This window comes from Quercus lobata, chromosome 12 (genome assembly GCF_001633185.2).
Source record: "Quercus lobata isolate SW786 chromosome 12, ValleyOak3.0 Primary Assembly, whole genome shotgun sequence".
NCBI lineage: Eukaryota > Viridiplantae > Streptophyta > Magnoliopsida > Fagales > Fagaceae > Quercus > Quercus lobata.
Genome location: NC_044915.1, coordinates 421,656 through 439,232, shown reverse-complemented (window position 1 = coordinate 439,232; position 17,577 = coordinate 421,656). Strand labels below are relative to the sequence as shown.

At 34.0% G+C, this 17,577-nt stretch overlaps 2 protein-coding genes across 2 annotated transcripts; one reads left to right on the top strand and one right to left on the bottom strand.

Moving 5' to 3' along the window:
- Positions 1-6,407: 6,407 nt before the first annotated feature.
- On the top strand, positions 6,408-14,115 carry LOC115971117. The gene is made up of 4 exons (XM_031090812.1): positions 6,408-6,759; positions 7,360-7,463; positions 7,555-7,639; positions 13,691-14,115. Exons 1-4 carry the CDS (start codon positions 6,523-6,525, stop codon positions 13,778-13,780), a joined length of 516 nt encoding a protein of 171 aa, XP_030946672.1. The 5' UTR covers positions 6,408-6,522; the 3' UTR covers positions 13,781-14,115.
- A 1,177-nt stretch (positions 14,116-15,292) lies between these two features.
- Positions 15,293-16,938, bottom strand: LOC115971116 (7-deoxyloganetin glucosyltransferase-like). Its single transcript, XM_031090811.1, has 2 exons — positions 16,422-16,938; positions 15,293-16,334 (listed from the first exon to the last, which is right to left on the bottom strand). The coding sequence occupies exons 1-2, from the start codon at positions 16,936-16,938 to the stop codon at positions 15,403-15,405; spliced, it is 1,449 nt and encodes a 482-aa protein (XP_030946671.1). The 3' UTR covers positions 15,293-15,402.
- Positions 16,939-17,577: the final 639 nt, after the last annotated feature.

Below are 17,577 nucleotides of genomic sequence, written 5' to 3'. Positions count from 1 at the left end.
AAACTAAGGTATCATAATATGCATATATGCACATACACACACATATATATATATATAACTGAATGGAAGATGGTAGAGGTACCTAATATATATATATATATATATATAATGATTTTCAATAATACATTGAACTTTGAGGCTCAATTAATCACATATATTTAAATGGAAAACCCTTGAATTTAATAATTAAAAACTATTCGAAACAATAATTGAAATAATGTTTAAGTGAAACCTCAATTTAATAATTAAGAACAATCTAAATTATTAAACATTTAAAAATTTGAAATAGAGAGAGACTCACATGAGAATTTAATTTTTGTCCTTAAAAGCATGGAAGAAGGCACTGAAACTCAAGTGAGTTTCACCCTACTAAGTTTAAGTCTTGTGCGTTGCATGCTACATGCGTGTGTATATGCATGAAAAATGATCTAAATATAATATTTATTGTAGAAATGAGGTGGAGTAGTCTCACCCCTATCTAGGTAATTCTTATTATAATTCATTTGTGTAGCCTGTGAATATGCATGAAAAATTATCTGAATTTAACATATATTGTAGAAAAGAGGCGGTGTAGTCTTACCTCTATCTAGCTAATTCTTATTATAATTTATTCGTGTGGCGTGTGAATATGCATGACAAATTATATGAATTTAACATATATTGTAGAAAAGAGGTGGTGTAGTCTTATCCTTGTCTAGAAAAATAATTTTTTTTATTAATTTACTTAAAATAAATGAATATTTTACTTTTAAGTGACATAATGAATGCATGTTGTGTGAAACTAAGATATCATAATATGCACACACACACACACACATATATATATATATAAAATTGAATGGAAGATGGTAGAGGTACCTAAAAAAAAAAATATATATATATATATATATAATGATTTTCAATAATACATTGAACTTTAAGGCTCAATTAATCACATATATTTAAATGGAAAACTCTTGAATTTAATAATTAAAAACTATTCGAAACAATAATTGAAATAATGTTTAAGTGAAACCTCAATTCAATAATTAAGAACAATCTAAATTATAAAACATTTAAAAATTTGAAGTAGAGAGAGACTCACATGAGAATTTAATTTTGTCATTGAAAGCATGGAAGAAGGCACTGAAACTCGAGTGAGTTTCACCCTACCAAGTTTAAGTTTAAACTAAAAGTTTAAGTCTTGTGCGTTGCATGCTACATGCGTGTGTATATACATGAAAAATGATCTAAACTTAATATTTATTGTAGAAAAGAGGTGGAGTAGTCTTACCCCTGTCTAGGTAATTCTTATTATAATTCATTTGTATATTGTGTGAATATGTATGAAAAATGATCTGAATTTAACATACATTTTAGAAAATAGGTGATGTAGTCTTACCTCTATTTAGCTAATTTTTATTATAATTCCTTTGTGTAGCATGTGAATATGCATGAAAAATTATCTGAATTTAACATATATTGTAGAAAAGAGGTGGTGTAATTTTCTCCCTGTCTAGCTAATTTTTGTTATAGTCCATTTGTTTTGCAAGGAGGTAGAAAACCCCTATTATATATATATATATATATATATATATAAAGTCAGCGTTAATATATAATAGCTAAGATATTAATCTTTGGAAGTGGTATCTCAAATAGATTAATATTTCAATTGTGGGTTTTGGTAGTTAGAAGTTAGCGTATAGTAGTTAATAATTAGAAAATTACTTTGCAATTTTTTTAAACCAACTCCTTAAAAAAGTTTTAGAAGAGTTTAAAGCACGTTAATAAATTATCTCTCTATTCTTTTTTTTTTTTTAATCATGTTAAAAAAAAGTTACTAATAAAATTATTATTAGTAAACATTTCTTAGCCTTATCTATTTAGCTCTGTTGCCAAATTTATATAAACTCCTTATTTTATTTTATTTCTTTTTTTTTCTGAAGAATATAACACAACCAAAAACCTATAAATGATAGTTTACATTCAATATAAAGAATATAATCGAAATTATTCATAATTTAAAATTAATAAATTAACACAAATTATAAATTAAGATATAAATTTAGAAAAACAATAAAGAATAAACATGTTTATTTTCTTTATCACTTTGAGAGCGTGTTTTTTTATTTTTTTATTTATTTTTAGTTTACACATAGTAATATAATTAAAAAAAAAAGGGATTAGATGAAGAGTTTGAATTGTAATCAAATTAATTTTTTTTTATCAACTTATAAATTATAATAATAAAAGGATTAGATGAAGAGTTTGGATTGTAATCAAATTAAGATTTTTATCAATTTAAAAATTATAGGAGAAGAAGATAAGTACAAAAAAAAATTATATTAATTTTTTTAAAATTCTAAATTTTTTTTTGCAATTTAGTGCAGCCACTTGGCGCAACTACAACTTCTATGCTTAATTTTTATTATATAATATATGATATGATATGATATATATATATATATATTTAAAAAGGGAATGAATTTATACTTTAACTTGCATGCAAATTATAGGACTTTAGAAATTCTTATCAGTGGACTTAGTTGACTCTAGGGAATACTGAGGGACATGAAATATTTTTTGCCGAAATATAATAATTGACAAGTAGGGGCTGCGTTTCAGTTAACGTCTTGTGAAAAATTGAACCCTCTAGTTGTCAATCATTATATTTCGGCCAAAAAATTTTCATGTCTATTATTCACATTATTAGAATAATATTATTTTCACATGAGCTAATTACTAATATCATTTTTATTAATAACGATCAAATTATATCACGTGAAAAATTTTGTATCTTCAAAGTTATCATACAAAATTTATATATGAATTTTTTTTTTAGTTTACATTGCATTAACAAAGTAAGATTTACATTGCAGACTAAATAAATATGTACAATATTATACACATGCATTTGCAAAAAAAAATGTACAACATTGCACACATTTATTCAGTCTATAATGTAAGATTGGCATTGCTATTACAAATGTAAATCTATAACTATCCTTTATATATTTAGCCTCCCAAGTAGGTAATTGGTAGCATTGGGCTTATAATTGCAGGTACCATGGACTAACACACCGTTCTATCACGATTATCAATCACAAATACTCCCCTTTAGTATGGACATCAATTTCCTGGGCTATAGGGCTAGCTGTTGCTGCTCCCATACTTGGCTCCATATCCTTCAACCTTGACCATGGCGATCAACAAATACTTATTGCTGCAGCTGCCACTGCCACCGGATCTATTTTCTGTCTCCCTGCCGGATTCTTTAAGACCGTGTGGATCTTTCTACCATATATTACAGGCATTGTAGCAGCACTTTCTGTTGCCACCGCCTGCCACACCCGCCACCTTGGCCTAATGCTTCGCTGCTTTACTTCACCAACCCATCAACAACAACAACGCCAAATCCCCATTAGAACTGCAGTTTCTGGTTGGTTCTCTCTTTATGCTACTGTTGCTGGCTCGGTGGGCTCTGCTATCATCTCAGCATTCACTTACTATATGCTTCGAGAGCCAGCAGATCAAGAGTTCATAAGCCTTTGGATTGTCTCAATCTTCAGTGGCCTTATATGGTTCGGTGGTATAGCTCATGTGTTCACACCTAAAAATTATAGAACCTCTCCGACTCCAACCAATACTGCAGCATCCATATCAAAACCCCATTATGCCTTTTACATATTCCATTACCCTCGTGCAATTGGAAGCCTTGTTGGGGTTTTTCTTTCTTCATTCACCACAATGTCCATTTTCATAGGAGGGGTGCTTTTCCTTGTTGGCCAAATGTGTCTCAAGCCAGTGCATTTGCTTTATTTTTGGTTGGTTTATTTCATGTTTCCTTTGTTTTCTCTGCCATTATTGCAACCATTGCAGCATCTTCTCATGGCAGACGCAGCGAAAATGCAACTGCTCGGTTTCCTTTTATCCACAGCAACTTCAGGAGCAGGATTCTATTTCCAAGATAGGAATTGGAAGATTTCAACGGTCTTATTTTTTGCCGCTGTTCAAAGCACATCGACCGGGCTTTTCCATGCTTTCGGACGGGTTTTACTACTAGATTGTTCACCTCCCGGGAATGAAGGTGCATTCTCTATATGGTTCTCATGGATAAAAGCTTTTGGCACTTTTGCAGGCTTTGCAGTATCATCATCAATCCCTGGAAAGATTGGCACTGCTTTTGGAATTGCATTTTGCACCGCTGTTGCCGGAATAGTTATGTTCATTTTTGGGAATTTCAATGATTATGGTGGAGCTGAAGCTGCAGGTGCAGGACATGTGAAAGGTGGTAGCAAGAAGGGATCACCAGTATTGAATGGTCAGAATACAGGGGCTGAGACAAAGGAACGTGTGCTTGTGGAAACACCATAGCAATTGATTTGAAGTATTTTATTTTATTCTGTATAATTATGATCACAAACAGAGAACAATTGTTATTTACGTGTTTCGTGTGTTAACATCTATTAATAATATAATCAAGGCCAACCCGCCTTGTACTTGGTATGTGTTATTTTTGGACCTTTATGAGTTATTAAAAAAAAAAAAAAACCATCAAAATGTTTGAAAATGTATGAGTTTGGTCTAGAAAGCACCGATGCAGACACGCACCGACGTGGCGTGCGGTGTGTGACGCCGTTGCGTCTTTTTTTTTCCCCAGATTTGGGCCAATTCCGGCGGAAACAGGCCACCACCATGTCGCAGCCCTCCATTCTTCTGCTTCATGTGGCCTTGTGAAAAAAAAAAAAAAAAGAAGAAGAAGAAGAAAAAGAAGAAGAAGAGAAGGAAGAGGAGATAAGGTGCATGTTTGGATTCGAACTATAGCTGCATGCGTATGAGCTTTCTGATTTTTTTTTTTTTTTTTCAGCCGCACTATTTGATCAAGTCAACTGTGAACAGTGCATCCGTGTACTATTCATGAACCCACAAATTTCATTTTTCAATAATTTTTTCATTAAAAATGGGTCCCACGACACTATTCACACATTTAAAAATTATTTTGCTACAGTATTTTTAGTTTTAGTTTTCAATTTCAGCAAAAATAAGCTCAATCCAAATGGATCCAAGGACGACATTGCTTTATGTGCACTTATTGGTGAAGGTAGCGTTGATTGGCAATGAAGGGCGACATTGGAAGTTCATGGAGGCTACGAATTGAGCTCCTAAAACTGTGATAGAAAGAGCAAGAGAGAAAGTTGTGGACTGTGGATAGATTTTTGAATAAGTGTATTGGCACAAGAGATAAGGACTTGAAAAGTTAAAAAGATAGAAAATGTTGGAACTTGTGAAAATAGTAAAAATATAGGTTTTGATTCTTTGATTTTATCACCTTTACCTATCAGTTTTTATTATTCTTTAATATTTTGATTTTATCACCTCATTACTTTTTTTTTGGAACAAAAATAATTTAATATTATAAATGTTATTGGGCTAAAATTAGGGTTGTGTAAACATTATAATATATATATATATATATGCTTTTAAATTTCTTAATATATGTTTACCATTATATAAAAAAATATGACTAGCAATATATAGAAAATATAAATAAAAATATTTTAAATAATTTTTTAATCACCGCACCCCGCTGTACCCACACCTTATTTTTTTCAAAAATTGCCGAGTCCTGCAACCATACCCGCACCCGCACCCGAATTGGAATCGCACCTATGCTTCATAGAGTTTAGTCCATCACCATCACATTTAATGTCAATTAATAAATAAACAACCAATCAAATAAGAAGTTTTTCTAAGAAAATATTGTTATTAAGTTTAGTTCCCTATCTTATTGTCAATTTCATAAATATAGGCGAGCCGTCAATTAGCCTTTTTAAAAAAAAAATTTAATTCCTTTTACCTTTATTTTATTTTTTTGACTACCTTTTTAGTTCTTAATATATCGTGCCCAATTTTTCAAGAACCAGCTAGGTCTTCACTAATCAAACACATTTCGTTTCTTATCTGTTTGGCTAGTTCTTTTACCTTTATGCTCTACACCTATACCAACCAAAAAAATAGAAGAAAAAAAAAATCATAGATAAAGTTATGCAAAATAAAATAAGCTCGTTGTGGAGAGTGGAGTCAGGTATGGACTTCCCACCTTTGCACAAAAGGAAGAAAATGAAATTGCTAAAGCCCAAAAATGGATTGGATGAAGCAAGCCCTTGGGCTAGCACTAGTACTCACAAGGATTGAATGTGCAAGTGAAACCAAAACAAATGAAAGGAATTAGCCTTACCTTTTTACATAAGGAAAAGATGAATTCCTTACTTCTTGATAACGAGCTTGGCCCATTAATAATATAGAATAAGGGTGTTGACCCAAAAGCCTTGTGGAAGGTGGTACCATTTTGGAGTAATTTGGGAATCTAGCCTTTTTATATATATATATAAAATTTTTAATTCGTGTTTTTTAAAATTCAATTTCATTTACAACCATTCCAAAGCTCAGCAAACTGTTAACTGTTGAGTAAGGTTTTGTAGAAAGAAAGTACTAAAAAAAAAACTTCATTTTCCAATTCCATAAAGGCCATTGCAGACGACAATGATGCGAAGTTGGAGCGCTAAGCTTCGGTCTCTAGCGCTTCAATCGCCTCACCCTCTGCGGTCTATCTCTTCTTCTTCTTCTTCTTCTTTTACTTCACGCCGCCTCATCCACTCCTCCCCACAGCTTCACCAACCCATCCATTTTGCTTCGTGTAGATCGAGGTTCAATGCCTCTTCAACAACCCATTCCTCATTGGCTTTGCAGTCCTTTCTGGCTCCTCCGTTTCCTCCTTCTGTAAGTTGGGTTTATTCATTTTTTGGCTATTTCCTTTTATGCCTGATTGGTTACTGAGAAAATGCCTGAAAGAGGAAGACCCTCTATTTTGAATGTCAAACTCTTGGCTTAATGGGGTTTGACTAATTCATGTTTAGTATGTTTGTTTACTGAGAATATGCCTGATAGAGGGAGACCCTGAATTTTGAATGTCAAAAGTCTTATTTAAACTCTTGGCTTCATGGGGTTTGACTAATTCATTTTAAGTATGTTTGGTTGCTGAGAAAATGCACGAAAGAAGAAGACCCTGAATTTTGAATGTCAAAAGTTTTATTTAAACTCTTGGCTTAATGGGGTTTTACTAATTCATGTTAAGTATGTTTGGTTACTGAGAAAATGGCTGAAAGAGGAATAAATTTTGAATGTCAAAAGTTTTATTTAAACTCTTGGCTTAATGGGGTTTTGCTAATTCATGTTAAGTATGTTTGGTTAAATTCCTGAAAGAGGAATGGCCTGATTTTGAATTTCAAAAGTCTTATTTAAACTCTTGGCTTGATGGGGTTTGACCAATTCATGATAAATTTTGAAATTAGAAGTTTTTATTGGTTGATATGTGTTCAGGTGAATCAAGTGCGGCATGTTTCATCGAGAGAGCGGAAGAAGAGGAGAAAGCCAATGACACCGGTCACGTCCAAGATAAAGAAAACCAAAATGAAGTTTTTTTCGTAGGTTTTTAGGCATTTATAGTTTGATCAATTTTATTTTAGTTATCATTCTTTTGTGGTGACTAAATCATTTTTGAGATGTCTTGGTCAGGTCTTTCAAGTCCAGGTTTAGGGTGATGAATGATGGGAATATTCGGCGTTGGAAGGAGGGAAAGCGGCACAATGCACATTTGAAGGTTTGTCTTTTCAAATCCCTTTCAAAATTGAACTATCAACTGCATTTTCAGTCTGATTGGAAAATTGAATAACCTATAAAAAGCCCGATCGAGAATTTTCAGTATTATCTTACATATGACTTTGTGCTTCGCTGCATTTGGAACTATTATATAGACTAGCAGATTTCTTCAACAAGGAAGTATATGCATATAATTTTATTAGCAAGTTTGCATCATTGTAGTTTCCTCTCTTGGTGTATTTGACACCACACTATGTAATCTAGTTGTAACAAGTAGTATGAATGAAATACGAGTTAAAGACATTTGTTTCCTGTTATGTATAAAGGAATAGCCTAAGCCAATGAGCTCTTGTCCAAATGCCACTTCCTCCCTTTGTAAAAACAAGGTGGAGGGAAGGTCATGGTTTGAACATCCATTGGGCATGTGTGTAATTTATGAATAGGAAAAATGAAAAGAAAAGGGAATAGCCTAACCAACCTAGTTGACCATCAATTTCTTGGTTGGCAAACTAAATATAGTCAATAGTGGTCCTAACCTTACCAACACTAAAGGTGTATCTATGAGCATTGAAAACTACCTGCTTCCTTGATAAAATCAACCTAGCCATACTAGTCATAACATGCTAATGCTGATAGAATTTGTGGGACTTTTGCAGATTGACTAAATTTGATTGTAAACCTGGACCCCAGAAACCTTATAACCAAAGTGTCAAGACAACGTCCGACTGTCTTGTAGAATGCCAATTAGCATTGGCAGCTAGTGGTTTGAGAGAAAGCTAACAAAACCTTGTACAACAATGCTGTTAAAATATGCCTAGGCATACTTAAAGTGTGGAGTGCGAAGCCCCTAGGTTGAAGTGCTTCAATTTAGGGAAGCAAAGTGCATTTAATTTATATGTAATTCTTTGGCTCTTTTGAGAAATTCTACATCCACAACATTTTCACAACAAATCCTAAGTGACAAGTTTTTATTGGTTGTTATTGAAGGTTAAAAAAGTAATTTCAATATTAGTTCAAGATTAGAGCCAGTAACAACTTGCTACATAGGATTTGTTGTAAATTTTTTGTGAAAAAATGTTATGGATTTTGCATTACTTGGCTCTTTTTGGGAAAGCCCAAATGGTAAAAAAGTGTGCTTTTCTAATTTTCTTTTGCTGAATATATGAATCATTAATTGTTGTATCTTAAGTAATTGACTTGGATTGTTGATTTGTATACAAACAGTGCTTATCTTGTGCTACACTTCAACTATGTATCAAAGGCAATTGAAAAGCCAAGAAGAAAAAAGAATTAAAGAGGACAAAGCCACCAAAAATACTTTTTTGAAATATATGTTATGAGTTTTTTTATTAGGAGACAATATATATATATATATATATATAAAGAACCGTGCACATCAATCAGGCATGCGTGGTTTTTGTGCCTAATTTGTAAGAGCCCTTTGCTCTTAAGTACTCCTGGCACTTTTAACAACATTGTTGAATAGTTTAGTTGAAGCTTGATAGATTTGTGCCAGTGGACTATCTTCGATTGTTCTCGGTGTTGGGTTTTTTGGATTGTTCTACTATTTTTGATTTTCTTTTGTCTCTTAGAATAGGTTTTTGATTTCTTTATTTCTTTTTGTTTCTATGTTGTTCTTTGTTCACTACCGTGAACTCAGTGTATCTTTTCTTTTCCATTCATAATATTACTTTCTTACTTATCAAATTAAAAAAAGAAAAAAAAAAAGAAAAAAAAGAAGCTTGAAGAAGTGAACTTCAATTTGGTGTTGGTAGAAAAACCTTGAAGCTTAAGCGCATAGGGAAAGTGTGCGCCTAATTGCAATAAATAAACATTTTATATGTTGTGGAGCTTCTAGCTAGTTGGCCGGGCTAGTTTAAAAGACATAGAAATGTAGCAATTTGGAACATGATCCCTCACTGCCTTTTGTGGGGTATTTGGAGGGAGAGAAATGCTTGGACCTTTGAAGGGATTGAAAGATCAATCTAGGACCTCAAGCACTATTTTTTCCAGGCCTTATTTTAATTGACAACTGCAATGGGTCTTTTCAATTTTTTTTTTTCCTGTCTGATTTGACTGATAGATGAACTTTTCATGAGTCCTAGGTTTGTTCAAGTGTTTTATTGTTTCTTTTACCCACTGCCTGTGTGGTTTTTATTCTATCTTTTTTCAATGACATTAATTACTTATTTTAAAAAGATAAAAAATAAAATTTTACATAATTTGTTTGTGCTTTACAAAATATACAAAACCATGGTCTTTCGTAGCTATGTGGTTGAATCAAAATATACGCACAAAGCGAAGGCCAAAAAGCACTAAAACGGTAAGTAGTGGATTCTATTTCTAACATAAGCAAATGCAATATGATACAATCCTAGAGTATATAGTGTCCGTTTGGGAATTGTTTATTTTTAGTAGCTTATTTGCATGGTGTTTATCAAAAGATATAGTTTTTAGTAGCTTTTTTGTTAAATGTGATACAAAAAATTAAAAGCTAGTTTAATTGAAAAAGCTAAAAGTGAGATTATTTACAAAAAAACTGAGACAAAAAGCAAAAAGCAAAACATTTTTCAACAATTCCCAAACGCATACATAGTCCTCATCCGTATGATATCATCAGCATTAAAGATCTAACGGCTAAATTTCATAAGTGATTTATTTATTTTTAAATACAAAGCTCAAATGCATTTCCATAGATGCTTTGCTTTAGGTGCAAGAAGCCCCTAAGGCTTGGTGCTTAGTGCTCTAAGCACACATAATCTTTTACCAACACTGCTTCAATAAGAGAAAGCCATTGTGCACTAGCATGGCTTTGTAGTGTTTTGCACTTGGTTTTTGTGTTAGTCAGTGTTATCATAACTGGCCTGTACTGCAAGTTTGACCAGAAAACCATAGATCCATGAGTGAAGTCGGTTTGGAATTTGCGTTCTACCATTTTCGCTGTCAGCCCATGTTAATCCGTTGAAAACTGTGGAATTTTCCATACCCTGGACTACCCACAGGATATTAATAAGTGTTATTAAGAGCCATGAACAAAGTGTTCAACTTGGGCCAGCGGCGACGTTGCCAGAACATGATGGGATGGGTGCCTGGTGACAAAGCCAAGTCCAAATGGCTCTAAGGACAGATGGACCATTTAAGCATATACTCCATGCCCACCAAGAAAAGCAACCCCACCCAAAACAAATAGGCTACCCACTGGAAATTTTCTGACCACATCAATGCAGTGAGTGTGCTTTACGCTGCTTGTAAGCACACATGATGAAGCAAGAAAGGGAACCAGTAGTACAGCTGTTGTGTCGTTAAGGCTGTTAGAAGTGATGGAGACAGAGGACATTGTGGGAGAAGTGTGGATGATATAAATCACAAAAGGGGAAGTGGATAAGAGGGAGTTTCCAAAGATTGTGTTGGACAATCTGAGATCTGTCACTGCAGTTGACAATACAACAATTTGCTTGCCTCTGAAAAAAGTGTGTTTTTCTTTCCTATTCACCCTTTATTTTGTGGTTCTGGGCCTTTGTTGTTTGTCTTTGTGAGTGCTGATGTGTTGGAAAAAAAAGGTATAGAGCTTGGGTGTGAATGACACAAATGGACTTGACCCTTCCTATTCCTAATCCTCTTTATCTCTCTCTAGTTTTATTCTATTTCATTATTGACATGGAATATAAATAGTCAATGGTAACAGACAGCTTTGAATTTAGATCCCATCTGTACCAAAAACCTTCGGGAGGTATTGGCGCTTCATTGGAAAGGCTGTGTACCAAATGGTTCTAATTATCAAACATACAGTTCAACCAATGAACCACTAAACTGTTCTTTTAGCTGGGTTGATCCTCAGTTCAATTTTGATAACTATGGTGTTAGTTTAGTGTGCCTTCTCCCTACTCTCTCCAATCAGATTTAGCAGTATTTTCTCCTTTTCAATTTTGAAGAGTTTTGTTCATTATAAGTGATATCAAATTGAGATATTAAAAAATGTAAAAGCGTCATTGAGGATCAGGTACCTATAAAAAAAAGGTCATTGAGCACCAGGGCACAGTTATGGATGAACTCAGGATGGGTTCATGTATTGGCTTTGTTCTTGGGCTTGGTGTACCATTTAGTTCAGATGGATCTCCATTCCCTTTGCTCTTGAATATGAAAGGCTACTTGTCATGTAGTAGTAGCTTATGTCTTTACGTTTTGGGAAGTTATCTCCAATAGTCCAAGTGGAAGTTCAAATTGATGGTTTCTTGCTGACTCAGACTAATTTTATAAATTGATAATGGGGAAGAATTATTTGTGATTTTCTGCACCTATTTGTCTGGCCATTATTTTTGGGTTGGCATGCTGAGGAGTGGGATGGTTAGGACCTTCTTCTTGGGGGTGCCTCTCCTTGGATAATTGTCTCTGCTGCAAGAGGTGATTAGCTGGTTTTGGAGATGTATTATAAGGGAGACTATGCTGTAGCTTACTTAGTTGTACATTGTATACTCTTGGATGGATTGCTTGAAGAGTTTTTGAATCTGAGTCTTTGGGAGTCCCAATGATCCTTTATGAAATCTTTTTGTTTGTGTTGACTTCTCTATGTAGTTAAAGTATTGGTTTCACTTTTTCCTGGGAAGAACTATGCTAGTTTTTCATGTTGTTGTTTCTTTTTTACAGGTTTTTTTAGAATCTTTTGTTAAAATTTATCATCCGTACTGTTCTTAACTTTACTGAATGATTCTAGTTGTCTAATCTATTAAAATTATTTTTGATTGGAAAATATTCATGGTTAATAGGAAGAGCAACAGAGTTACAAAACTTGTAAAGAACAATAAAAAATCATGAAGTGTTACAAATGTTCAAACAAAGTGATTACAATCATTTAGAAGTAACCTTCTCTTCACCATCTCCTTGGGGCCAAAGTTAAAAATATATAAATAAAAGTTATTTAGACCCAATATATTTTTTTGTTATGTATAATATTTTGGGAGTCCAAAGCATCTTCTCATGATTCAAAGTGTTATCGGTATCAGAATGGCCAGCTGGGCCAGATCACGGGAAAAGTTTAAACTCTGGGGATCTACATTTCCATGGCAAGTTACGTTTCAAACCCTAGTTAGAGGATGGTCTTAAATCCTGATTAAAAAAAAATCAATTTAACCCTAAATTTTTTGAAAATGTATCAATTCATCCATTGTCTACTTTTTCTTTAATGTCGTTTATTAAATATGTTTGCCAACCATGTTTTGTGTGCCTCCTACCACCAAAATATTGGTGCCTCATAATATAAAACAACCGTCTTTGGGAGTGACTATAACAAGGGAAATTATTGTTTGATTTGTTTCACACTCTTGATGTACACTCCTAACACACAATATCCACTTTCACACTAGGTATATACATTTTTCAAGAATGTTCAAATGAACACACTGACACATGATGTGTATGGAAAGCGTATAAAGGGAGTGTGAGACAATCAAGGAGTGAATGTATCATCTTCCTAATATGAAAAGCTTCACATTTGGTGTTCCTTTAGATCCAAATTAGCAATGAAAACCTGAGAAGTTGTTCATGTGGCAGTAGAATTCATGCTACTTGTTAGAAGGGGTAGTGAGGAAGTCTGGGTGAAGACTATATGTATTTGATACTGAGGAAAATAGTTCAGTCAGACTGGTTGGTAGGATGTTCTTCTGCGAAGTGTAAAAGGGTGAGTATTGGGGGCACTAGATCTTATGCTCACTTGGAAAGTGAAAATAGTCCTTACAAATAAAAGGTTATGGAAGTCTGAATTGGAGATGAAAGGTTATGGAGAAGAGTAATAGTGATGAGCAGAACTACAGGATTAATAAGAATGGTGGAGGTAGCTTCTTATGCAAAGGTGGGTTGAATGAAAAGGTGCATGTCCCAAGATGTATTTAAATAAATTAATGTAATCTTACATTTAGCTATTCAACGACTAATGTTCACCCCTGGTGATGCGAAACACAGAACGTAGGCTGGTATATGCTGAGTTTATTTGAAATTTATTGCATTTTGGGTGTTTAGTGCAGTTGATGTAACTAATAAAATTTTGGTGTTAATGCAGTCAAAGAAATCAAAACGTAGGCTCAGACAACCTGGCATTGTCCCTGCTGCTTATGCCAAAGTGATGAAGAAGCTCAATTTTTGTGGTTAAACATTAGGATTCCAAAGTAGGTGCTGCCAATTCCTGGAATTAAAGAGGGAAAAATTCTCCTCCAGCCTTCTGTTTTTTCATGCTTTCCTCCTACTGCTTGCATTTCTGTCCCTCAATCAAGCAGGTTGTAGAGCAGGATTTTTGTAGCTGGTTGTTTGCAACAATTGGTAAATTCAATTTAAGGCTATTGCTTAGCCAAATGATTCTTAATAAGTCTGATATTACTGTGGAAACTAATACCAACTCTTTGTGGGCTTACTGTGGTTTTATAATCGTTACACGTTTCATAACCCAATCAATAAAGAGTTTTTAGAGGTGAGAAAGTGTTACATGTTTGATTCTTGAATTCAATTAATTTAATTGATGATTAGTATTTATTATTATTATTATTATTAAGCTCTTTATCTTTTTCAAAATGGATGAGTACTAGATATTATACTATATTAAAAAATAAGTATGTGTTCAATATATAAAGACCAGAGCAGTGCTCTGGGCATTCCTATATTTAGTTTAACTTCAAACCTTTTTTTTCAACTCTAAGGGAAGGAGAAAAGCTCTTTAATAAAATTTTCAATCAATAACATATTTTGCTTATAACCTTTAAGGCGGCTATTATACTTATATGAAACTTAACCAGGATATTATATCTTATATAGTGAAATAGATTTTTCTTGTGTACACAATTGGTATTTGTTCATACAATTGTTAAAAATAAAATATAATCAGTATTTAGTTTCACTATTAAAGTCCTAAAAAGAGTGAGTTTAGACATTAGGTGGTGGGTACAGAGAATCTATTAGGCATAGAAATCCTAGTGGGATTGAGTTCAGGTGCAATATTTAAGTATTGCACCCGATGCAATTGTTAAAAATAAAATACAATTTAGTTCTACTACCGAACTTCTAAAAAGAGTGAGCTTAAACACCAAGTGGTAGGTATAGATATAACTTACTAGGCATTGAAATCCTAGTGGGATTGAAATCATGTGCAATATCTAAGTATTGCACCCGATGCAGTTGCTTTCAATGGTTGAGATTGAGAGTTAAAAGAAACAACTTTCAATCTCAACCGTTGAATAAAAAAAGTGTGCAAAAGTTAGAAAGTGAGAGTGGTAAAAGCCTTTTATGAGAGAGGGATTGGATAATTGCACCCGGTGGTATTGCATTAGATCCAAATCCTCCTTAATGTATTTTTCAAACAAAATTGGGTCACCTTCAAATTCTATTAATTAGTTTATTCAAGAATTAAATTTTTGTTAAAATTTAAAAGCCGATAAAATATGGTATCAACAGCATTGATATTTTGGCAACAACGGGTGAAGATCAAAGCAGCAAAGCTATTTATTTTTCTTAGTGTCCTTTTGTTTTTAATGCTATGTTTAGGATGAAATATGATTGGGTTTAGTCAAAGAGTGCCAGTGCAGTAAATCTAAATGTATATATCTTAAATAATACCTTCTATTTATTATTAAAAAACATCAACATTAACAATAACAACAAAGGGCAAACCTCGAAAACAAGAAAATATAAAAAATAACTTTGAAAAAGGAAGACCAAATAGAGAGAGATTCTCAAGACAAGTGAAGTAATAGATCCTAAGTTTAACGAGAGTAGCATGGTACATTAGCCTTTTGATAAAAGCACTTCACTCACCAAATTTTTTAAGTTAATGGATGAGGAACCAAGTGGACTTGTGGCCTCTTCGGCCAATTTTTTCCACTCCACGACCTTTTTCTTCATTTTCTTTCCCTTATCTCCTTCCAACAATTCTCTTACAATCTTCTCTACTTCCTCTCTTTTGACATCAAAGTCAATTTCCATGCCGATGGCCCATTCATTGCAAGTGTACTTGCAGTTCGTTTGCTGATCTGAAAAGAATGGTAAGCAAAGCATTGGCACTCCTGCACACACACTTTCAATGGTTGAATTCCAGCCGCTATGTGTCAAGAACCCTCCAATGGAGGGGTGGTTTAGTACTTCCTCTTGAGGGCACCAACTAGTTATTAGACCTCTTTCTTTAATTACCTCCTGAAACTCAGGTGACAAAATCGTTGATCCGCCTTCAACTAAGTCAGGCCTAATTATCCACAAAAATGGGTGCTTACTATTTGCAAGTCCCCATCCAATCTCAACCAATTGCGATGATGTTATGACAGCTATGCTACCAAAACTCACATATATCACCGAGTTGGGTGCCTTTGAATTAAGCCAACTGAGGCACTCGGTTTCTTCATTCCATAAACCATACCCAATTGATTCCAAATGGTCATTGGATAAGCGGTTGAGTTGTGGTTCTAGAGGGCCAATAGCATAAACATGAGGAAACATGGTAGAGAGAGAATGCAAAACTTCTTGCTCTAACTCATCGAATGTGTGAACAATAATTCCTGAAGCAGTATGAGCTCTCTCAGCTACATCAATCACCATTCTAAAAACAATATCATTTGGATCAATGGTTCGTACAAAGCTTGGGAGATCCCTCAGACGCATGTCTCTCATACCAGGAATCCCATCTATAATTGTGTCAAGATATCCATTTGTCAAATAGCTCTCATCTGCAAAGACAAAAAGTTTTCAGCATACAGATCAATTACAATAAAATAATGCAAGATTTCAATTGGATTTTGCACTTTTTGTTATACCTTTAAGAGGTATGATGCCTTTGTCCTTGAGAGAAGGAAGCTGTAGATAACCCATTACGCTGCAAGCAGAGTTAGTGAAGAACATCACAACAGGGATTTTGAATTCTTGAGCAGCAGTAATTGTAAACGTCATGAAAGCATCTGAAACAATACAAGTAACTGGAGGATTATCTGAAGTTGGACTGTTGAGTTTTATAAGGAGGTCAGAAAATGGAGCCAAGAAGTTAGTCATAATGGATTCAGAAATAGAAGGGATGTCTTGGGTGGCGTTGATATCTGATGGAGGAAGGCCATCGGGGATGGTTTCAAATCGAAAGTCAGACAAGCCATCTAGGGAGTTGGGACCTCTGGATTTCATAAAACGTTGGTGGTTGAACTCAGTGTTTACATAGGTTATGTGAAACCCTTCATGGTGGAGAAGCTTTGAAAGCTTTAGCATTGGCTTCATGTGACCTTGAGCTGGGCATGGAATACAAACTGCATGAGGCTTATCAGCTACCTGTGTCTTAGAATCCATCTCCTTTGTTCTGTAGTGTGTGTGAGCTTAAAATGCATATGCCTATAGGTAGTCTATTTATATCTCCCTCCCCTTGAAACTAAGCGTACATTCGCACGTGCATATTCATTATATCTTATTATAATATACATTCTCTTTCCTTGGAGGCCAAACATATGAGAAATATCCGGCGGCTAGCTGCTCTTTGACTCTTCTCTTCCTTGGACTCTTCCTTTGACTCTTTACATTCGCACGTGCATATTCATTATATCTTATTATAATATACATTCTCTTTCCTTGAAGGCCAAACATATGAGAAATATCCAGCGGCTAGCTGCTCTTTGACTCTTCTCTTCCTTGGACTCTTCCTTTGACTCTTTCTCTTCCTTGGACGCCAAACATATGAGAAATAGTAATATAGTTAAAGTTGTTATGACTTTAGCTAATGTATGCATAGTACCGAAATTATATGTAATATAGTTTAAAAATATATATATTCTCTCTCTAATGCTTCTTTATCTCAACGGTTGAAAAGTACAACATACCGTAATCAGAACAAAAACACAATCGAAATATTCGAACCACGAAAACAATCTTTCTCATAAGCCTAATGAAATCAGAACAATAAAAGCAAAAAGAAGAGAAAGACCCATCTGGGCC